We start from the raw sequence: 24067 nt of genomic DNA on the forward strand, positions 1-24067 counted from the left end.
ATTTATGGGACTTTTTAAGGTGGCCTGAGGAGGTGTGATCTGTAGAAGACCGGGGTCGGGTCAAGGACAGTATTGAAGTTCCCATCTACAATGTCATGCCTGCGGGAGCCTGGGGAAGACGTTGAAAACAGTCAGTCTCGGATGTGATGGTGAGTGGGACTCTGCTATGACTCAATATGGCCGTGCCTCTATGTTTAGCATCTGACGTGGAGTATTAAACATTTGGGTATTTCTTAGTTGCTAACGAGGGGTGAGGTGTGGTCGCCGGAAATACTGTATTGCCATAGAGCGCTTGGTCAGAGAGTTAAGGCCATTAATATTGAGGGACAGTAGCTTCAGCTTCATGGTGGGTAATCTGTTAAAATGATTAAGCTACAGTCAAGAATCAGTGGTTCGTATATGCAGTGAGGGGGGAAGCAGGGATGTGGGCTAGGTTCAAAACATAAGGAGAGGTTTGGAGAGGGGGGAGGACATAGACCCTGGCTTTAAGCGGGCACAGGGTCGGCGTGAAAAAAGAGACTGTGTTGTGGGGGCACTCTTCTTTTTTAGTGGGGGATGATGACCGGACATATATGGAGGATAAGCACATCATCTATTAGTGGTGAATGAGGAGAGGGAACGAGAGGAGAACATATGTGTGTAAACAAAGTTGCAATTGAAGACAGTTAGCGAATGTATAACTATCAAAAAACAAAAGTTGACCTTATCAGAAGCCTGTGGGGTAGTAAATTAAGTGACTTTAATTTAAAATATATCAATAGTCGAGCATTGTGATAGTTGATTCCCACTCTCACGCCCCAGGCACCACCCTCAGAGATCGAGGGCCTGGGGAACCGGGAAGGAGCTGCCCGCAAAGAAACACTAAGCAAGTCTAAGCAATAAAAATATTTGAATAAAGTGCCTAAAAGAAACCATAAACATAAAGATATACATCTCTATGGGAATAAGTCATAGTAAAGTGTTATGCATTCTCAAACTTCTCACGTTTCATTCTTACTGACCAATGATATGCTAGCTGGACAGCCATCTGGGAGCCTCAAACCCATTGCCATTCCAGTGCTTGAGCACGCCAACTAGGTTGAAGATGAAAGGCAGCAGGAGTCTGGTCCAAGGGAGGGTCAGGCAAGCGTCCAAAGCGCTGAAGAAGGTCTAGTCCTTGGTCTGGTGTCTCTACGGAGAGATTACGGCCATTCTTGGTGACTATTAGCTGGAAGGGGAAGCCCCATTTGTATTTGACCAAATGATTACGTAAGGCTTTGGTAATGTTCATTAAGTCTCTCTGGAGAGTGTAGGGGGCCAGGAGAGTGTAGGGGGGCAGGTCTTGGTACAGCTGTATTTTAGAGCTGGCATACGAGATGGCAGAAATATTCTGTGCACAGGCCATTATTGTTCTTTAGTCTTAAAATAATGGAAGCGAATGACTAAATCTCTGGGAGGTTGATCTAGGTTAGGGCATGGACGAAGCGCTCTGTGCGCCCTATCAAGATGGAGCAAGTGCTTAGGTAAGTCTGGTAGCAAGTGTAAGAACAGTCCCTCTAAGTATTGCGGTAGGGCCTCAGTTTCAGACTGTTCTTGAGCCTTATACTGTTGCGCCAGTTACGATTCTTTAGGTACTCCAGGTGGTCTTTGAAGACGTCAGTTTCAGCCCTCATTTCATTTGGTGGATTGCTGGTGGTGACTGACAGCATCCAGTTGGTTTTCAATAGTGTCCGTATGAGCACCTAGCTTCGTGATATCAGAGCGGAATTCTGACACAAGTGCTCTCATTTCAGATTGAATAGTTTTAGTGACTATAGCCACTACTTCATTAGCTGTTAGCGGGGTGACGGTGACTGAGACCCCGTCCGAGTCCGAACCCTTGTTTCCCTTTACAAGGCAGCGCCGCTTTAAATTTAAGCGCTGAAGACAACGATCTCGACGGAGTTGAAAATTCCAGACATTGATACATTTTCCCCCTTGAGGGCACTGAGGACAGATGAGTATATTGCATTCCATGAAAAATAGGGATTGCTGTAGATGAAAACTAGACACCATTCTATAGTTTAGTTTTACCTGGGAAGCTGATGGCATTCATTACATATGGGCATACATAACATTATGTATAGAGGAAACGTGAACATCATGGTCACTGGAGATTGATTAATAGTGTTGAGACTATCAATGCTTAGCTACAAACTTCTGTCTGACCTCCTTAGACAATACTTTAGCTTTCTTTCTTTTCTCCATGTCCAAAGCAATACACACAGTGACAAAAACAGGTGTTTGAGCCATTTCCTCTATTCAAGCTCATTTAATGTGTGTTTTTTTAAAATATATTGCAAGGACCTACTACTCACCACAGGTGAGTTCAGTTTAGAAGTGAAAGGCAATCATCTGCTTGAAATCCAATAAAGTCTAACAATTCTAAAAGGTGCCAATCATTTTATACAGCCTTTTTAAGTATTTCTGTGTGGAATAAGCTATGACTGTAAAACCAATGAAATATATATATGACTACCAAAATGTTTTGTTTTTTTATTTCAACAAATATCTGGAATAACTGGTGCGTTATAAAAAAAATAATAATAAATAATCTGCAAGGGTGCCAATATTTTTGGCCACATATATGCAGATGCACAACCCTACTACACTCAACTTGCACTCTACTGATCTGCCTTTCCAGGCATAAAGGACCACTTGTGCAAGTTATTCATAAGTCTAAATCTAGACACATTTTACTGCTCCAACGCAGTGCAGCAAAGCAGATTTTTACTCACTGCAGTTGGCTTTACAGCCAATCAGGCCCCTTACCCAAAGTTCAAAATATACATGGACTGTTTTTTTGTAGAGAAAAATCCATTTCATTTGCTTTGCTTTCTTCATTATACACCAGTGTAGTTATTTAAAAATGCCACATGAACATGGATATGACTGAACTATAGAAAAAGGCACAAAACACACAGGTACCTTCATTTTTATATGACTAGATTTATTCTCACTATGACTACAACTTTTGAATGTAGGATTATTTTATTAAAAACCCCCTGAAATTGACATGTCCATAGTCATCACAGCAACTAAAAATATCATTGTACATCACCAGTGCTGATATATACCTCTTGGTGGATACATTTCAAATGTAATTCAGGAGATGTAAACATCAGGAAATAGAAAGTAAATAACATCTTACTTCTTCATAAGGATGGTCACGGTCTGGTCTTTCAGTAGGAAAAGATAGGTTGAAGAAATCTACCAAGTAATTATATCCTCGAGGCAAATCAACAAAATCTTCATCAGTTTCAATCACCTGTATAAAAGTAAAACATTGATGTTACAAATGCAAATATGGCAACTCCTTAAAGTCATTGAAAAAAAAAAAAAAATATCAACATGTAATCTTAGTTTTATATATATATATATATATATATATATATATATATATATATATATATATATAGTGAAATATGAACACAACATCATACAGTTCTTTGAGGGATTTTTGCATTCTTTTAGGCAAATTGACAAAAATAGATTAATGAGCTGATATCTTAAGTGCAGAAATAAGAATGTTTTGAAACATGACGATCATAAATAACAATAGAGAAAAAATGCCACCCTCACATTAATTAAACGGTGTCTTTTAAAGAGAACTGTTGACCAGAGAGAGATTTTTATTATTTATTTATTATATAGTGAACAATAGATTCTCAGCTCAGCTCTATTAGGTGGAGAGTTTAGTTACAGAAAGTACAGGGACATCTGTTAAATGGAAGTTGTGCTGCTATGCTTTTGCTCTACTAACATGCAATGTGGTGGTAAACTGCACACTGAGGTCATATTTCAAATCAGGATGCAACTTGCACTGTTAAAAAGAGCACGGAATGTGTGCGCAGTTACTCCCGTATTCAAATTCAGATGTATCTGAGGAATACAGTCAGATGTGAATACTGTAGTAAATCACTTACGAGACGTAAATCACACTTTTTTTGGGATTTGGTATTGTGTTTGAAGCAATTGCACGGTTTTCCCTACATTAGTATTTACTCCTAATTCACATCTGAATGCAAAATCACAACACTAGTGTTTCCTGACAATTAAATAATAACCTTTTCACTGAATTGCTTCATCAACCTGCACTATCCCATGCTAACAATAACCCCTTTGTCACATCCTTTACTATCAAATTTGTCAAATATTATTACACATTTGCTTTTCAAAAATAAGACACACACAAATGTTTTTTTTAGAACATACAGCTTTTATACAAAAACAATGCAAATTCAAACAGTCAACAATTTTTATTTTAAGAAAACAAAATTACAAATAATTTATTTAAATTAGTTCAATATAGGCAAGTTAGAAATTTGGTTTTGTACTTTTTTTTTAAAAAAAGAAGTGCAGGTGGGGGGTTGGGTGGTGGTTCTGCACCTGCCTAAAGATTAACAAAAAAAAGATATTGAAATGTCACATTTAAACATCACAACATTATTACATTTTGTAAACATAAGTTTGGTATATGGGTGTAGTTTTCCTGTCATTTTTCTAGCTCTACAGAGTTCAGAGGTGCTGCGTTAATATAAATTATCCTAAGGATTCATCTTATTGTGAACACAATACTATCCAAAGGACTGCATTTTGGAGGCACATGCAGATGAATTGTGATTAGACTTTTTACTTAAGGGCAAACAGTTATTAGGTCTATTAAGCCATAAACTTGTAAAATAGCAGTATTTGCCTATTGTGTGACCTTTAGCCAATAAATAAGTCTATACCTTAAGTCAATAAATAATCATACATATCTATATGTCTGTCTGCACTAGTATTGTGCATATATTTGTACATATCCATAGCAACAGTCTAATAATTACACAGGTGTCAGGATTTTAATGATGCCTCAAAGATAAAATCTGTGATAACAAGAAACATTAAAGGGGACAGGTGGTGGGCGCCATTGGATCTGCTCTTTTGGAGCGCACAGCATTGGCCTGTATTATTGAACAACTGGTGCAGGGTGTGGGATGTACTGACATAGACAAAAGTCTGTGTCAATACAACAATCACCATCAGGTTAGTGTCATATTTAAGACATGCATTACCTAATCAAACAATTTAATGTTGTTCAAAAATAAATGTAGCTACACTAGTAAAGACTTGTTCAAATATGTAATACTTTTAAACGCAATGAAGTGATCAGTACTGGAAACTCATGTCTTTCACAACATACAGTCATGTAGTTATATGCATTATATATAAAATAGTGTGAATTTTATTATATATTTTCAGTGATTATCCCTTAAATAAATAAATATTTCATATAGGTGTATATGTAACGTTTCAAAACTTTACATTTGTTTATTTTATGAGGCAGGTGTTAATTTTGTCAAGCTTGTTCCAGTGAAACTTTGGAATTAATTGATTTTAATTAGGTGTTTTTTTATGGACAACCACGGACCTTTTGAATACTTTTATTAGGTATTTTTGTAAAGCTTGGAAGATTTCAGTCATTACAGATGAAGAGAGAACCTAGTGGTTTATGAGTATTACTGTTTTTTAAAACGTATTTTAAATAAATATATCAAATGAGGTGGGTGGTTTATTTAAAAAAAAAATTGTATTGGGGCACTACAGGCTGCAACGGGCACTGGTATGCAGGGCATGCTGTCACTTTTGGTTGCCTATGTGCCAGCAAGCCCTGAAAGCCATAGGTATTCTGGTGCTTGTAGTACTACAAGCACCAGCATGATGAAACTGTTAATGGCAGCCTGTGCTTGCTAAAACTTGTAGTGCACCAACACAATGGTATCTTTAATATCAAGATATATGTTATTACCCCACACCCATCGCGCTAGTACTTTCAACTTGGGGACCCCTTCTCCCTAGGGAATCCAGCCCCGTGCTGACCAGCCTGGGGTTGGCTGGCATTATGGCAAGGGGACCACATGTTGAGGGTTCCCCTGCTATAGTAGTTGGCTTAATAGTTAGCACTTCTGCCTCACAGCACTAGGGTCATGAGTTAAATTCCCGACCATAGCCCCTTATCTGAGAGGAGTTTGTATGTTCTCCCCGTGTTTGCGTGGGTTTCCTCCGGGTGCTCTGGTTTCCTCCCATGCTCCAAAAACATAGGGGTAGGTTAATTGGCTGCTAACAAATTGACCCTAGCCTTTGTCTGTCTGTGTTTCTGTGTGTGTGTGTGTTGGGAAATTTAGACTGTAAGCCCCAATGGGGCAGGGACTGATGTGAGTGAGTTCTCTGTACAGCGCTGCGGAATTAGTGGCGCTATATAAAAAAATGGTGATGATGATGATATAGTGCCTCTATTCCCTGCTCGCACAGCCTATTTCTGGTTCTAGTAAAATTGGGTGAAACCTATGCTTTTTGTCCCCCCAAATTTGCTAGTACCAGCACTAGGTTGGCAGCATTAAAATTAATTTGATTGGGGAGTGGGACACACTTTTTCTTTTTTTCTTTTTTTATGGTTTAAGCATTTCAGTGCTGGTGGCTGTATTGCCCCCAGGTCTGCCAGCACAAGTTATGTGTTTTGTGAGGGGGAAAAGTGCCTTTAAGCTTTATTAATGGTTTTTGTTTGTTAGAACTATTTTGGGTCTGGTGGCTGTATAGCTGCTAGACCCACCAGCATTGCTTCTTTAATGTAGAAATTGTTACTGTCGACATTACTACTGTCGACAATCAAAATGTCTACCTTTAAAGCATGTCAACAGAATAAATTTGTCAACATTTACGCTGTTACCATTTGTTGTCAACAGATCCACCACTGAAATATGACCACCACTGAAATATGACCACCACCACCTGTAATGCCACGGTTAACATCTCCTGAGCACCAAAAATTTGACTAATTTGACTAAGAGCCAGCAAATGGTGAAACAATTCCAGGAGACAAGCTGCAAAGTCGAAAAGAATTTAACGCAGATATTTAAAAATGTAAAGACCCTGACAGACTGCCAGATGAAAATTCAGCAATCTTTGGAGCATTTTTGTGAGGCAATTATCATTCATATGTCAAAACAGAGCGCCATGACGTCAGCCCCTGTTGCACCTGCTGAGAAGGCAGAGCTAGAGGCTGTACCACCTGCTTCTGAGCCTGACCCATTCCCATGCTCCGGTGACTAGCAGGCAGTGGCGCTCCAGCAACATTGGGAATATTGGACCAGGTAGAAAGAGATTGCGGAAATCTAAACAATTTTTGTACTTCACTTCTGTTTGGGTGTGTCACAATTTAGATTGTTTATTTCAATAAATGCACTGTTTGAAAAGAAATATTATTTCCTTATTTTGACATTCATTGTAAGCAAAAATGGTACTTACATCCAAAGAAAGTTGAAATCACATATGCCCTTAAGACGGCATAGAGTTGTGATTCTAGAGGACCAGAATTGATGTCATCTTCCTTCTGGAAAGCAACCTCGGTCTCCAGCTGTCAATGTTATGAAATATCACACACAGAGCTATGATGTCACATACAATATCCAGAACGTAAATACGAAAGGTCAAGATGATGGAATTGTGCTTTTAAGAGCCATTCTTTAACTGGTGTGGTACAGGTATGTGTGGAATTGTATGTGGCCTTGTCACGTTAATTACACTATAGTTGCCATTGACTGGTATTGGTGCAACTAAACAGGTGTCAGGCGCCGTCCCCGCTGTTCTTCCACTTGGCGGGGACGGACACCTGTGAAAGCCGCCTGGGGCGCCCTGTTGTCTAGCAACAGGGTTGCCGCGCCCCCAGCTCCGTCGGGCGCACGCGCACAGGTCCGTCCCGTTGCATATCGGCACTCTGCGTGCCTGAATCAGTCTCCTCCTATCCATGCCTTCCTGCCCCTATTTAAACCTGGCTCTGGTGCCATTAGGGTGCCAGAATAACAGGTAACTGCCTCTAGCTTTCCAAGTGAGTGTTTTCCTGTTGTGACCCGGCTTCCTAGAACATCCTCCTGTGCATTTGCTCTCCTGTTGTGACCCGGCTTGTCGACCACCCTCCTTTCTGCGTACCTGTCACGTACCAGTAGGGTAAAAACCGGATCCTAGTAGTTCAGCCGGGATTGGTGTTACTCTCGCTAGGGGCGCGGTGTCTAACAAGTGAAAGGTGTTCACCAGTGATTCCAGCAAGGGAATATGGGCTTTTGCGGCTTCCACTTGCAGGTCGCGGTCCCCTAAGGAAGTTCCCAGTGAACCACAATAGAGAGAGCGTAGAATCAATTAGGAATAAACTTGCCACTTGGTATAGATGATGCCGGTAATGTTTTAGCGACGTTGCCACTTGGGAGTGGAAATGCAGGAAGGTACTGCAATATAGATACTCGGAAGTTGGTTTGCAGACGTAGAATATAGTTGCCACTTGGGGGTGCTGACCAGAGCTTCAGTAGCGTAGCCACCAGAGGTGGTGTTCCCGGAGGGATAGCAGCTTGGAAACTCGGAGAGGAGCAAATACACGGGAGCTGTATCCAATACTAGAGTCAGGGACTGACTGAAAGAACCAGCATTGAGTTCTGGTCATAGGGTTTAGACATAGTGCAGTTCCTATTAGGCAGCCAATAGAGGGCAGTGAGAGCACAGAAAAGGCTAGACAGCTCTGTGCATGCGCAGAACACTGAGCGCCGAATGGAAGGAGGACACAGACAGCGCTGGACGGTGGCAGCAGCGTGGAACCAGGTAAGTGAGTTTTGCTTAACAGGGGGGAATCCTGGTGAAGGAGGCCTCCGGAATCAGCGGGGACAGGCGCCGGCTCCCGGGGAGACAGCGGGAGTCCGGCATGTGACAGTACCTCCCCCTTTAAAGGTGGGCACTGAACACCTAGGACCTGGTTTTTTCGGAAATCTGGAATGAAATTTTTTCAGCAGAAGAGGAGCACAGATGTCTGCAGCCCGTACCCAGGAGCGCTCTTCGGGACCGTACCCTTTCCAGTCAACTAGATACTTGATTGTTCCCCTAGAACTCTTGGAATCCAGAATATGGCTGATCTCGAATTCGGCAGTTTGTTGGAGGGAAAGAGGAGTAGTAGATGTAACGGGCACAGTGAATCGATTAATGATGAGCGGTCTCAATAGGGAAATATGAAAGGCATTAGCAATACGCAGAGTGGATGGTAGTTGTAACTTAAAACAAACCGGACTGATTACTTGAATGATCCTATAAGGACCAATGTAATGAGGAGCCAGTTTCATACAGGGTAAGGCGAATATTCTTTGTAGATAACCATACCTTGTCGCCAATCTTCAACAGAGGAACAGCCCTGCGTTTCTTATCTGCCGCTAACTTGTAGCGAGTAGAGGATTTTTTAAGTGCCTTCCGAACTCGAGACCAGATGGATAGAAAGTCCTGCCGAAGAGTGTTAACTGCTGGCACTTGGGTGGGAGGGAGGGATGAAAATTCTGGCATGCGAGGATGGCGCCCAAATACCACGGAGAAGGGGGTGGATGATGTGGATTCATGAAAGGAATTATTGTGAACAAATTCTGCCCAGGGCAATAAATCCACCCAATTCCTCTGATTGGCTGAGGAAAATATCCTGAGAAACGTTTCAAGATCTTGGTTTACCCTTTCCGTCTGGCCGTTGGTCTGGGGATGATACGCGGAAGAGAATTTCAGACGGATGCCCAGAAGATGACAAAGGGACCTCCAGAACTTTGAGACAAACTGCACCCCACGATCCGAGACAATTTCAGCGGGACAGCCATGTAGTCGGAAAATCTCCTTTATGAAATGTTGAGCCAGACATACTGAGGACGGAAGACCGATGAGTGGAATGAAGTGTGCCATTTTAGAGAAGCGGTCCACAATGACCCAGATGGTATTGAATTTATTAGCTGGGGGTAAGTCAGTGATAAAATCCATGCTAATATGAGTCCACGGTTCGGTAGGTAGTGGAAGAGGGTGGAGTAGCCCCTGTGGGACTTGGCGGGGGGTTTTGTTTTGAGCACAGGTAGGACAGGCAGCCACGAAATCTTTAACTTCGGAGTGGAAATTGGGCCACCAGTACTGTCGAGAGAGTAATTCTGACGTTTTACGAGAGCCAAGATGGCCTGCAAATCGTGAAGCATGGGACCAGCGTAGGAGACTCTTCCGTAAATGAGGAGGAACAAATGTTCTCCCCTGAGGGGGAATAGGAGCTGGAGTTGTTGAAAATAGTTTTAGACATTTAGAGTCCAAGATAGGACGTTCCGGCAAAGTGTCTGCTCCCAAATTACCTGGAAAAGCCAGAGATAATGCATCCGCCTTCTTATTTTTTATTCCGGGTTTGAAAGTGACCCGCAGATCAAATCGGGTAAAGAAAAGCGACCAGCGGGCTTGACGTGGATTCAGGCATTGGGCTGTCTGGAGATATAGTAGGTTTTTATGATCCGTGAAGATCGTAACTGGATGACGAGCCCCCTCCAAAAGATAGCGCCACTCGTTTAGGGCCAACTTCATGGCCAGAAGTTCTTTGTCCCCGATGGCATAATTACTCTCTGCTGGCAGAAATTTGCGGGAGAAGAATGCACATGGATGGAACCTGCCTTGGGAGTTTTTTTGAGAAAGAACTGCCCCCACACCGGCGGAGGATGCATCCACTTCTAGAAAGAAAGGAAGAGAAATATCGGGTTGCTGGAGGATAGGTGCAGAGGAAAAGGCTCTTTTGAGAGAATGGAAAGCTTCTAATGCTTCTGGGGACCAAACCTGTGGTGACGCTCCTTTTTGGGTAAGAGCTATCAGAGGTGCCACAATAGAGGAAAAACTAGCAATAAACCGTCTATAATAATTGGAGAAACCCAGGAAACGTTGAATGGCTTTGAGTGTGGTTGGTTGGGGCCAGTCGATTATAGCACAAACCTTCCCGGGATCCATTTGTAGGCCTGATCCAGACACTAAATAGCCCAGGAAAGGCAATTTAGAGGCCTCGAAAATGCACTTTTCCAACTTGCAGAATAAACGGTTGATGCGTAATCTGGAAAGAACTTCAGCCACATGTAGGCGATGAGAGGAAAGGTCTCTGGAGAATATTAGGATATCGTCTAGATATACCACTACGTAGGAATATAGCAAATCACGGAAGATTTCGTTAATAAAGCTTTGAAAAACAGCAGGAGCGTTACATAGGCCGAACGGCATTACTAGGTATTCGTAATGCCCGTCCCGTGTATTAAAAGCCGTCTTCCACTCATCCCAAGAGAGTATCCGAATCAGGTTGTATGCACCGCGGAGATCGAGTTTAGTGAAGATCCTCGCACCCTTAATGCGATCGAATAGCTCGGTGATCAAAGGAATAGGGTAGCAGTTTTTAATAGTGATGGTGTTCAAGCCTCTGTAGTCAATGCAAGGGCGGAGTGCTCCATCTTTCTTCTTCACAAAGAAAAACCCGGCTCCGGCAGGTGATGAGGAAGGTCTAATGAAGCCACGTTGCAGATTTTCCTTGATGTAACGTGTAGTAGCCTCTGTCTCGGGTAGTGAGAGCGGATAGACTCAGCCTCGAGGAGGGGTTTTCCCCGGAAAGGAGATCGATGGGACAGTCCCAAGGTCGGTGGGGTGGTAGACGCTCGGAAGAGACTTTGGAGAAGACATCCACAAACGAAGAATACTGGTGCGGTAGGATAACAGTAGTGGGTTCTGGAATTTGCGTGAAGCCGAGAGGCTTGATCGGTATCAGGCAGTGGTGAGAGCATGCTGGGCCCCATGCGGTGATTTGTGATGAAGGCCAATCCAGATGGGGTGAATGTAGATGGAGCCATGGTAAACCAAGGATGATTGGGCTGATGGTCAATGGCAGGACGAGAAAGGAAATTTTTTCCCAGTGGAGGGCCCCCACTTGCATGGAAATAGGTTTGGTACGTCTAAGAATACTGCCGTGAGGGAGACGGGAGCCATCGATGCCAGTAGTGGCCATAAGCCTCCTCAGTGCAACAGTGGGCAGCGCAAGTTGTGTTACTAGCGATTGTGATATAAAGTTCTCAGCTGCTCCTGAATCCAACAAGGCTTTGGACGACCTGGGCCCTGAAAGTAGATGCAAGGTGACAGGAAAAGAACAGGTTAGGTCTGGAAAAGAAGTTGGAGAGGAAGTAAAAGTCCCCAGACTGACCTCTCCAGTGCAGGCTAGGGTTTGTCGTTTCCCGAACGCCGAGTGCAAGAAGCCAGGAGGTGACCAGAATCTCCACAATATAGGCATAATTTGTTTTTCATCCTTCTCTCCCTTTCATCCGGAGTTAAACGGGAGCGCCCCAGTTGCATAGGCTCGTCCGTAGACGTGGGTGGCTGAAAGCGAGGAGCTAGCCGGAGGGTAGTACATCTAGGAAAGTCTTTCTCGGACGATCTTTCCCGAAGCCGAATATCTACCCGTCTAAGGTGGGAGGTAATTCTTGAGTCGAAAGGGCATCCTTGATTGTCTCTGACAGCCCTTGCCAAAAGGCAGCGACAAGCGCCTCATCATTCCACTGGAGTTCGGAAGATAGAGTCTGAAACTCAATAACGTATTGAGCCACAGACCGTGAGTTCTGACGGAGTCTTAGGATGCTTGTAGCAGCAGATGTCACTCGTCCTGGTTCGTCAAAAATCCTCCGGAATGCTGAGGTGAAGGCTGTAACATCGTTGAGGAGTTCGTCATTACGCTCCCACAGAGGAGAGGCCCATGCTAGGGCTTGGCCGGATAGGAGTGAGACCATATAAGCCACTTTAGACCTGGAGGTAGGAAAATTCTGAGGTAATAACTTAAACTGGATGGAGCATTGATTTAAAAAACTACGGCAGGAGTTAGGGTCACCATCAAATTTGGAGGGAGTTGGCAAACGCAGAGAGGAAGCAGCTGCAGGAGGACCCTCAGCTACTTGTGGTTGTGGTTGAATAGCCGGCAGAGGCGGAGCCACCTGTAGTGCCCCTAAATGGGTAGCCAGAGTTTGCAGACATTGTAAAAGTTGCATCTGAACCGCATCTTGGCGCTCCACTCTTCCAACCAAGTGTTGAAGCATATCCTTGGCGGAAGGTTCTCTATCAGGATCTGACATGGCTGGTTCTTAGTGTCACGTACCAGTAGGGTTAAAACGGGATCCTAGTAGTTCAGCCGGGATTGGCGTTACTCTCGCTAGGGGCGCGGAGTCTAACAAGTGAAAGGTGTTCACCAGTGATTCCCGCAAGGGAACATGGGCTTTTGCGGCTTCCACTTGCAGGTCGCGGTCCCCTAAGGAAGTTCCCAGTGAACCACAATAGAGAGAGCGTAGAATCAATTAGGAATAAACTTGCCACTTGGTATAGATGATGCTGGTAATGTTTTAGCGACGTTGCCACTTGGGAGTGGAAATGCAGGAAGGTACTGCAATATAGATATTCAGAAGTTGGTTTGCAGACGTAGAATATAGTTGCCACTTGGGGGTGCTGACCGGAGCTTCGGTAGCGTAGCCACCAGAGGTGGTGTTCCCGGAGGGATAGCGGCTTGGAAACTCGGAGAGGAGCAAATACACGGGAGCTGTATCCAATACTAGAGTCAGGGACTGACTGAAAGAACCAGCATTGAGTTCTGGTCATAGGGTTTAGATATAGTGCAGTTCCTATTAGGCAGCCAATAGAGGGCAGTGAGAGCACAGAAAAGGCTAGACAGCTCTGTGCATGCGCAGAACACTGAGCACCGAACGGAAGGAGGACACAGACAGCGCTGGACGGTGGCAGCAGCGTGGAACCAGGTAAGTGAGTTTTGCTTAACAGGGGGGAATCCTGGTGAAGGAGGCCTCCGGAATCAGCGGGGACAGGCGCCGGCTCCCGGGGAGACAGCGGGAGTCCGGCGTGTGACAGTACCCCACTTTGTTCCTGCGACCTTGGCTTGTTTGACTACTCTCCTGGATTCTCTCTTTGTACCTTGCATCCCGATTTGCTTGACCCGGACCGTCTGACCCTTTTTTCACTACACTGTCAACTGACTTATAGGACCGCGACCTGAGTGCCCTGTGCAGCGAAGTCCAAACTTCCTTGCGGGGGTCCCTGTTGAATACTAGGGGTAAGTTAGACTCCGCACCTACAAGCTCAGTAGCGCTAATACCGGTTAGTAGTCTCCTCTATTCTGGCCTGACAACAGGGAGGCGCAGAGTCTAACGCACCCCCAGTATTCACCAGAGACCCCCGCAAGGAGGTATGGACTTGGCTGTATGAGGTGCGCAGGTCGCGGTTCTAAAAATTAGTTACATGTGCAATGGATGGAGTACAGGGATGGTTGTGCAGTCTGGGTCAAATAACAAACAATGGCACAGTACACAGGGAAAATCCAGAAGAATAGTCAAAGACGAGACAGAGGTCAGAATCCAGACAGGGAGCAGTACCAAAACGCAGGACAAGAGAATCAGAAACAAGCCAGAAGTCAGAGCCAAATAACGATAACAGGGAACTGGAGGCAGAAACGCGGGAGCTGGTGAACCAATACTCTGGCACCAGAACCTAGTGAGGAGGTGCCTTAAATAGATGGAAGTGACCTCTGATAGGTCACAGGTCATTTCGATGGTCAGATGCACCTAACCACCGATATCGGAGGAGAGAGAGAGCAGCGTCAGGGCCTGGCAAAAGGACGCGGCCCCTACAAAACTACAGGTGGCACCTATGGACAGTGCGGGGATAACCTCTTGCTCTGTGTGTGGATGTAAAATCTTGAGTTAGGAGCCAAGGTTGGCAAGGGTATGCATTGTCTCGTTCAAAAGAAAATAAAATAAAAAAATATTATAACCATAATACAACTTGAGGAAAGGCTGTTTAGTACTGTACAACTATTACAGAAATAGGTATATTTTGCAAGGTTTTCAAACAGTATGTGTAATATGTAATGCCCTTTGCGGTGTAGTGCAGTTGTATCTGACCTATTCGAGAGTTGTTGAGACAGTGGAGGAATACTCTGATAGATAAATGTGTGTCTAGAGCAGGGGTAGGCAACCTGCGGCTCTCCAGGTGTTGTGAAACTACAAATACCAGCATGCCTTGCCACCTATCTGCTGGTTATCTACTGGCAAGGCATGCTGGGACTTGTAGTTTCACAACACCTGGAGAGCCGCAGGTTGCCTACTCCTGGTATAGAGAGTAGAGACTGTTCAAAATAATTCTTTTGTAAACAAATTATAATTTATTCGCCACAAAATATGACCTGCCTGGGATCCAGTATTTTCACCAACTGTGTTTGGCCTTCTGTTGCCCAGCTTAACCTGTATTACCCTGTCAATCATCATCATCATCATCATTTATTTATATAGCGCCAACATATTCCGTAGCGCTTTACAATTGGGGACAAACATTGTAAACTAATAAACAAAATAGGTAAAACAGACAAAGAGGTGAGAATGTACTTGAACTACAACTAAGAAATTGAATCCTTTACTTACCTTTCTATTGCCTTATTCTCCGATTGCACTCCCTTCTTCTCTTCTTTTTTTTCTTTCTTCTTCTGTTTTCTTCTTCCTTGATTTGGATCCTCGCTGGCTCCTCCATGCTGCGCACCTCACTGGAAATGTCGGGCACAACACGGAGGAGGGGTACAGGGAGGGAGCCAGATCACCACCTGACCTGATCGCATAACCAAAAAGTTTTCTATTTTTTTAAAAACAGGATTATTTCTTCTACTTGTGATGCCTGCCTATGGGGCCCCCTTGCCCATGGGGCCCCCAGGCACTTGTCCGGTGTGACCAATGGGAAAGACGTCCCAGGTGGTAGTTGTCACGATTTGCACTCTGCAGCTGCTGTCTGCAGTGACTCTATTGGATTTGGTATGCTTTCCACTTGTAGTACCACTGCCCACCAAAGGAGCCACTGTGCTACTTGATTATTCTCCTTGATCACTGGGAGTGGTTTCAGCTGCATGAGGCCTATTTATACCTGCCTGCTTCAAACAGTCTGGGCCAGATCATCAGGTCATTCTGAGGAGCATTCCCTGTGCTCAGCTTCTATCTGCTATCTGGACTCCTGCATATTTCTTCGTTGAAATCCACTATTTGCTGTTACCTGTGTCCTGGACTCCTGCATCTTCAACCATTATACCTGGTACTTGTAGTTCTACGCTGCCTGTTGAAATCCACTATTTGCTGTTACCTGTGTCCTGGACTCCTGCATCTTCAACCATTATACCTGGTACTTGTAGTTCTACGCTGCCTGTTGAAATCCACTATTTGCTGTTACCTGTGTCCTGGACTCCTGCATATTTCTTCGTTGAAATCCACTATTTGCTGTTACCTGTGTCCTGGACTCCTGCATCTTCAACCATTATACCTGGTACTTGTAGTTCTACGCTGCCTGTTGAAATCCACTATTTGCTGTTACCTGTGTCCTGGACTCCTGCATCTTCAACCATTATACCTGGTACTTGTAGTTCTATGCTGCCTGTTGAAATCTACTATTGCAGTTACCTGTTTCTCATCTGCACTTTGAACTGTCTCATGAGTTACCTTGTCATCTCTGTTTATTAATAAACTCATTATAACCACTTATCTCCTCTCCGTGGTCATACCTGGGGAATCCTGACAGTATGATCTGGCCATAAAACCAAGCCTGCTGCTGCACGGCTTTCATCTCTTTTGGAAAGGATTTCCAGGGAAGTGACCTACTCCGTTTTCAACATTAAGACCATGGCTGCTATTTCCTCAGAAAATTCCCTGTTCCAGTTGCTCCAAGTGGACATTCTTCAACTTCGCACTCAAATAGCGCAAGTATCTTCCTTGCTGAACCAAGTGCTTAAGCAACTTCCAGTTTCCACCCCTAATACATCCTGCTGTAAGGAGTCTAACTATGCTGCTAACATTTCATTACCAAATTTGTCTGCCTTTGACTCTCTGCAAGCAGTACCTCCCAATATTCCTGTAACAAATTCCAGGTTTTCAGGTGCTCCACGCCCTCACCTGACCGAAGAGGAGCGATGGCGCAGGATGACCCACAAACTGTGTCTTTACTGTGCCAGTGATGTACATTTTTTACAGGATTGCCCGCTCCGTAGACTCCGACCATCTTCAACCTCTATCTCCAGCTCTAAATTACAAGCTTCTGTCTTCATTCCAGACATGTTATCTGCTCCCATGAGAACCCAGGTTCCCCAGTCCGCTCCAGAGGGGGCGCTGCCCTTCCCGTCCGCTCCAGAGGGGGCGCTGCCCTTCCCGTCCGCTCCAGAGGGGGCACTGCCCTTCCCGTCCGCTCCAGAGGGGGCGCTGCCCTTCCAGTCCGCTCCAGAGGGGGCGCTGCCCTTCCAGTCCGCTCCAGAGGGGGCGCTGCCCTTCCAGTCCGCTCCAGAGGGGGCGCTGCCCTTCCAGTCCGCTCCAGAGGGTGCGCTGCCCTTCCCGTCTGCTCCAGAGGGGGTCCTGTCCCTCCAGTCTGCTCCAGAAGAGTTGCCAGTCCATGCGGTCCAGCCTGAGTTGCCAGTCCATGCGGTCCAGCCTGAGTTGCCAGTCCATGCGGTCCAGCCTGAGTTGCCACTTGGTGCTGTCTGCCCTCAGGCTTCTCAAAGTGCTGTCCCTGCCAGGCCTGCCGCCCAGTCCGGGCCTGCTCCCAAGTCTGCGGCCTAGTCCGGGCCTGCTCCCAAGTCTGCCTCCCAATCCGGGCGCCCTGCCAAGTCATCTGCCCAGTATGGATTGTCTTCTGCCAAGGGGGTCCTACCCAAGTCCCCAGGGATGTATGTTCAACCCGAGCTGGCCGAGTCTCATGCTAATTCGAATTCACCTTCTGTTCAAGTCTTCCAACCACCTACTTTCAATGGGGATATTCAGCAATTTCATGCTCTTATTAAATTCTGTATATCCTATTTTCCCTCTGTATCCAACCTCCTTGATACTCAACGAAAGCAAGTGTTTTACATGTTGGCCAACTTTACAGGGGAAGCTCTGGAATGGGCAGAGCCCTTAATTGAAACCCAAGATCCCATTCTGTCTGATTTACAGCTTTTTACTGAGGCCGTGATCAAAGAATTTACACCAGCACCTGCTATTCTCACTCCCAGTGCTTCATCTATGCCACATGTTCTATCTCCAGCTACTCCCACTTTGAGATTATCGTTTTCTTCACTCCATTTCCAGCAACCCTCTAAAAACCATAAAAAGAAAGTGAAGAGGAAGAAGAAGAAGAAAGATTCTCCTGAATCTCAACTCCCCTGTGGTGTGGTTTCTATACCCTTCCCGTCCTTGCATGAAGACTTCTCAAATACATGCCCAATCCTGGACTATGACTCTGACTTTTCTGACCATTTCTAGTATTTGGGCGTCTGGAATCCGCCCTTTAAGGAGGGGGTACTGTCACGATTTGCACTCTGCAGCTGCTGTCTGCAGTGACTCTATTGGATTTGGTATGCTTTCCACTTGTAGTACCACTGCCCACCAAAGGGGCCACTGTGCTACTTGATTATTCTCCTTGATCACTGGGAGTGGTTTCAGCTGCATGAGGCCTATTTATACCTGCCTGCTTCAAACAGTCTGGGCCAGATCATCAGGTCATTCTGAGGAGCATTCCCTGTGCTCAGCTTCTATCTGCTATCTGGACTCCTGCATATTTCTTCATTGAAATCCACTATTTGCTGTTACCTGTGTCCTGGACTCCTGCATCTTCAACCATTATACCTGGTACTTGTAGTTCTACGCTGCCTGTTGAAATCCACTATTTGCTGTTACCTGTGTCCTGGACTCCTGCATCTTCAACCATTATACCTGGTACTTGTAGTTCTACGCTGCCTGTTGAAATCCACTATTTGCTGTTACCTGTGTCCTGGACTCCTGCATCTTCAACCATTATACCTGGTACTTGTAGTTCTACGCTGCCTGTTGAAATCCACTATTTGCTGTTACCTGTGTCCTGGACTCCTGCATCTTCAACCATTATACCTGGTACTTGTAGTTCTATGCTGCCTGTTGAAATCTACTATTGCAGTTACCTGTTTCTCATCTGCACTTTGAACTGTCTCATGAGTTACCTTGTCATCTCTGTTTATTAATAAACTCATTATAACCACTTATCTCCTCTCTGTGGTCATACCTGGGGAATCCTGACAGTAGTATTGCTGTAGGGTTGTTCTGCACAACATGCAGAGTGCCCATATTATGAGCTGGAAGAGGCTGTCACGTGACCTAAAGACAAGCTCCCTGGGCCGGCAACTGTGTACTTTATAATCACACATCATACAAGATACTGCTATATGTGACTGGGGGCAAAAATAACAAATTACCTTGGGCATTGAAGATTTTTCTGATCTCTTCTACATTAAACATTATAACCAAAAAATACTTACACCTAATTCAAGTTCCATTTTGGACAATGTTTGCTTTTTACAGGTTGTGTACGGGCAAAACACACAAAAATGGGTATAAAAATAATTTAATTGCAATTTAGTATAATCAATTTGAAAACTTTTGTTTGAAACAAAATTTTTTAGTGTGTACAAAGCATGCACATTTTAAGTGAAACTTTTTTACCTTTTGTAGCTTTTGCTCCTTAACACTACTCAACAAGATCCAGATCAGTGGCACTGCTTAACTGTTTTTCCCACCAACACGAGGGTGTCACGGGCACTAGGAGTCTTGCCCAGGAATTCACCAGATGACTGGGCTTACCAGAGTAGTGAAGTTCACACAACGGTCCTCTGGTAGCAGGGTGACTAGCGGAACATATATCACAGCAGATGGAGAGAGAATGCCAATAAAGAATAGGAAAGTCAGTGACTTGCAGCAATCTTGGTCAGTGAATCAGTGACTAGCTGATATTGTGGAAAGGCAGATTTGAACACGGAGATCAGAATGGACGAGAGCAGATGCGTGGAGGTAGTAGGGAAGTCAGTGGTCTGCGTACAGCAAGTTGTACCACTGCTATGGTGATAAGACTTGTCCAGATGCAGGTAGGGTGCGGGGAAGTCAGTGGTCTGCGTACAGCAAGTTGTACCACTGCTTAATAGGTGAGGAGGTGTACAGTTGTCGATGAGTGGAGGCATAAAAAGGATAATAGAATGCAGACACTGAGAGCACAGAGGAACTTGATCCCAATAGATATGCAGCGTATCCAGCAAAGTCTATAACGGTATGTGGCGCTGCTTGGTAGAGACTTGCTCAGCACAGATATGCAGGCCAATAAAGGATAGTCAATCACAATTATGCATATAACGACTGAGTAGTACGGTTAATTCCAAACAGATAGGCAGCGTAACAATAACAGTCTATAGCGGGTATGGATACCGCTGCTGAGAGTGGAAACTTGTCCTAGCGGATATGCAGAGTAAACGTAGAAAGTCAATAACAGATAGGCATACCGCTATTCAGTAGAACAATCTGTCCACAGGAAGAAGCAGGGACTGCAGAGACACTGAACGGCAGAGACGAGTGTAGGAACCACAGGTGAGTAGATCCGGTAATCAGAGTCCAGCTGAGGACACAGGCAGGAAACAGGAGACTGTAGCAGGTATGGAAACCAGCGATGAGTAGCACAGGGAATCCACAGGAACTGAAGACACTAGTAGTACACAGGAGACAGTAGCGGGTATGGAGACCAGCGATGAGTAGAACAGGAATCCGCAGGAAACTGAAGACACTAGTAGAACACAGGAGACACCTTCAGAGACTCACAGGGAATGAGACTCAAGATCAGGCCATGAGGTAATGAGCACAGGTGCCTTAAATAGGGAGTTGCCTGATCAACCAATTAGATTAAAAACAACAGTCACAAGAGTTCTTGGGTGCTGCGTATGCGCAGTCCATTAGGATGGCGGACGGCTGCGGTTCAGGACAGGTGCCGGCAGGAAGGCTAGGGAGCCACGCACCAGCGTAGAGGCACTCACGGTCCGGTGAGTGACAGAGGGTGCTTGTTATATTACCCTCCAACCTTTTAGATGCTGCCTTACCCTCCTACAATTTTTTTACCCCCTAACACTGATGCTAATGTCTTACTCAAGAACAATGAGGATGCTGTATTACCCACCAATTATACAGTGTGCTGCTGTCTCACCCACGAGGTTGTTTGACACCGAGTGTCTTCTAGCTACAGACTGTAATACTGTGCTGGCTCCAGCCCAGTGAAACAGCTGCTGTTCAGCTCAGTGTCAGCCCTTTAACAGGCAACCAGTGCAGTCTGTATAATGAACTGAGAGGAACATTGAGAATTCATACAGAGTGTGGGGGAAGTGTATGACATCATTTCCATTACACATTTTTGCCTTCACAATTTTTACTAGGTGGTGGCAAAGAAGGTTTAATAGAAGTGAATAAATCCTGTCCTAATACAATGAAATTGTCAAGTAAGACAATATACAAATAATATGCTTAATAAATGTGGCTTTGAAAATACTTAGCACCTTTATCAACACTATATTTTAAAATGGCAGCTGAGAACACGAGGAGGGCTATATATTAGAGATGTGTGCTGACCCTTGTGTTTTGGTTTCAAAACCGGTATCGGTTCTAAACCAACTTCGTATTTCGGCTTTGCTACCCGTTTTGTCACACAAATGCGGAAGGTTTTGGTTTTGGAAGTGGATTCAATTCAAATTGTGAAAAATAGATACAATAATGTTATTTTGAGCGGTTTTTGCTCCTATATTACTAGTTATAGTATATATATATATATATATATATATATATATATTTACATATATATATATATATGTTATAGTATTCATTTCCAGTCATTTCCAATCGATTTTCGAATGATCCCTTCACAACTGTACAAATTTTCACCAATTTTGGCCAAAGTCTGCAGCGAGCTGTCTTAATGAAGGATTTTGTAACTTTTCCATCATTGCATTTGCTTTCTCTGATTCAGTTAAAAAAATAATAAACTGCATAGTGTTGATATCATTGCACCCAAACCTCCTTTGCATGTTCAGACTTTTACTGTAATTGAATAAATAAATAACCATATGGACACCAATGTAAATCTAAATTAAAATGGTGGCGGAGAGAGCAATGCCAGTCAGCGAACAGCTAGTAACAAAACCAAACAGTGGAAGGACAGATTGCTATTACACCATTGGTTCCAGGATATAATCCTTTACAATGTTACAGCTTCCTAGTAACTGTCATAAGCTTTTAGAACCAACAGGAGAGGTCTTCACCTATAGTAACTGCCTTTCCCGTTGAGTTGGAGACACTCACAGGTACTTTACAGTTGGACACACTCACAGGCATTTTACAAAATTACACTAGAAAACTTTCAAGGTTAAAGAAAGAAATCTGTTTGTTTTTTTGGTTTTTGCTGCTAATTGTCTGACAACAAAAGCACACTGTTTTTCTCAAAGAAATAAATATACTAGTTAGTTCATAATGATATCCATTCAACTCAGTCTGTATATACTGTCTAGTACTATTATATATATTTATGCAATGCATTAACAACCACCAGTAGCCACTAGTCTGTGTAAAGTGTATTTAAGATTTAAAGTAAAAGCAATTGATCAGCAAACTATTGTAGCTGACTATTCTCTACAGAACTGCTTTACAATAATGACCAGATTCTATTGCTTTCCTATGTTCCCGGTCCACCATTAACGCTATTTTATGAGCAAAGCACCGCAGCTAACCTCCTTACTACACGCTGTCTTTTCTAAAATGGCACCTGAGAGAACGTGGAAGGAATATATATATATATATAAACCACAACGTCAGATCTTGTTGGATTTCTGTAATCTGAACCGGTCATCTCTACTATATATAGAAGATCTTGATCCAAACCACGTGGGATCCAACATTTTTCCAGAAATGACATTTGTTTTATCTTCAGGTTCGAATTTGTCACAAGAATCCGAGTCATGACTGAGTTCGGATCAGTACCCCAAAATATTCAGATCTCTCAGAATCAAAACCACTCATCAAAACCACTCATCTCTAATATATATATATATATATATATATATATATATATATTTATACACATATATATATATATATATATATATATATATATATATATATATATATATTGTATAAAACATATCTATCTATCTATCTATGGCTCTAATTTCTATCAAACATACAGTTTATCTAATGGATCGTGCCCATTAACATCTATTATATACTCCTAAAAAAATATGAATTTGTGAGGAGAAATTTGCACCAAATATGAAAGAAAGCTTGCAAATAAGTTGAAGTTGACATTATTACATGCCCACAGATATATCTGCTTAACACATGTAATCATATATGCTTAATATCATTAAGTTAAATTAGTTTTGTGAACTTAAGACAACATATTGAAAATATTGATATCATACTTTACACTTTACATTTTCATGGTAAACTATAAATGAAAGCATTTTTTAATTTTACATGCTTACCCTGACTACCAGATTGTAGCCTTTAAATCCAGCCCAGGTGAAGTATTCTTTAAACCAGGATGGATAGTTAAAGATCTCATTATTAAATGAAGTAGAAATGGCATCCAGGTATGTTCCAAATTCCCAAGAATCCTTCAAGATTTTTGTTCCTGAAGGAGGATCAACAATTCCATCCCTACAAGATTAAGAAACAGAACTTAACATGTGAAACATTAGTGACAGGTATAACATAGAAACAAAGAATTTGACGGCAGATAAGAACCGCTTGGCCCATCTAGTCTACCCAATTTCTAACTATATTAACCTCAAACCCTATTTCATCCTTTAGTTTTTGTAAAGGATGTCTATCCTAAGTATGTTTAAATTAGAGATGAGCGCACTCGGATTTATGAAATCCGAGCCCACCCGAACGTTGCCGATCCGAGTCGGATCCGAGACAGATCCGGGTATTGGAGCCAAATTCAAATCTGAAACTGAGGCTCTGACTCATAATCCCGTTGTCGGATCTCGCGATACTCGGATCCTATAAATTCCCAGCTAGTCGCCGCCATCTTTACTCGGGCATTGATCAGGGTAGAGGGAGGGTGTGTTAGGTGGTCCTCTGTCCTGCTATATCTCGTGCTGTTCAGTGCTGTGCTGTGCTGTGCTGTGCTGTGCTCAGTCCAGTGGTGCTGTGTCCTGTGCTCTGTCCTTCTGAGGTCAGTGGTGCTGCTGGGTCCTGTGCTGTGTCCTGTTCAGTCCAGTGGTGCTGTGTCCTGTGCTCTGTGCTTCTAAGGGCATAGTTATTTCCCCAATATTCCCCTATGTTTAAAAAAAAAAAAAAAAAAAGTTATTTATAAAAATACCAAAAACCAATTA

General features: G+C 43.7%; 1 protein-coding gene across 1 annotated transcript in view; it reads right to left on the bottom strand.

Annotated features, from left to right (window-relative positions):
- LOC142159505 (cytidine monophosphate-N-acetylneuraminic acid hydroxylase-like) overlaps positions 1–24067 on the bottom strand; it is a 158814-nt gene that overhangs the window by 34679 nt on the left and 100068 nt on the right. The window contains exons 11-12 of the mRNA XM_075214400.1: positions 23210–23384; positions 3170–3286 (exon numbers count right to left, since the gene is read on the bottom strand). Of these exons, the coding sequence (XP_075070501.1) occupies positions 3170–3286; positions 23210–23384 (292 nt within the window). The remainder of the gene's footprint in view (positions 1–3169; positions 3287–23209; positions 23385–24067) is intronic.

The sequence above is a fragment of the Mixophyes fleayi genome, chromosome 5, assembly GCF_038048845.1.
Source record: "Mixophyes fleayi isolate aMixFle1 chromosome 5, aMixFle1.hap1, whole genome shotgun sequence".
NCBI classification, from domain to species: Eukaryota; Metazoa; Chordata; class Amphibia; order Anura; family Limnodynastidae; genus Mixophyes; species Mixophyes fleayi.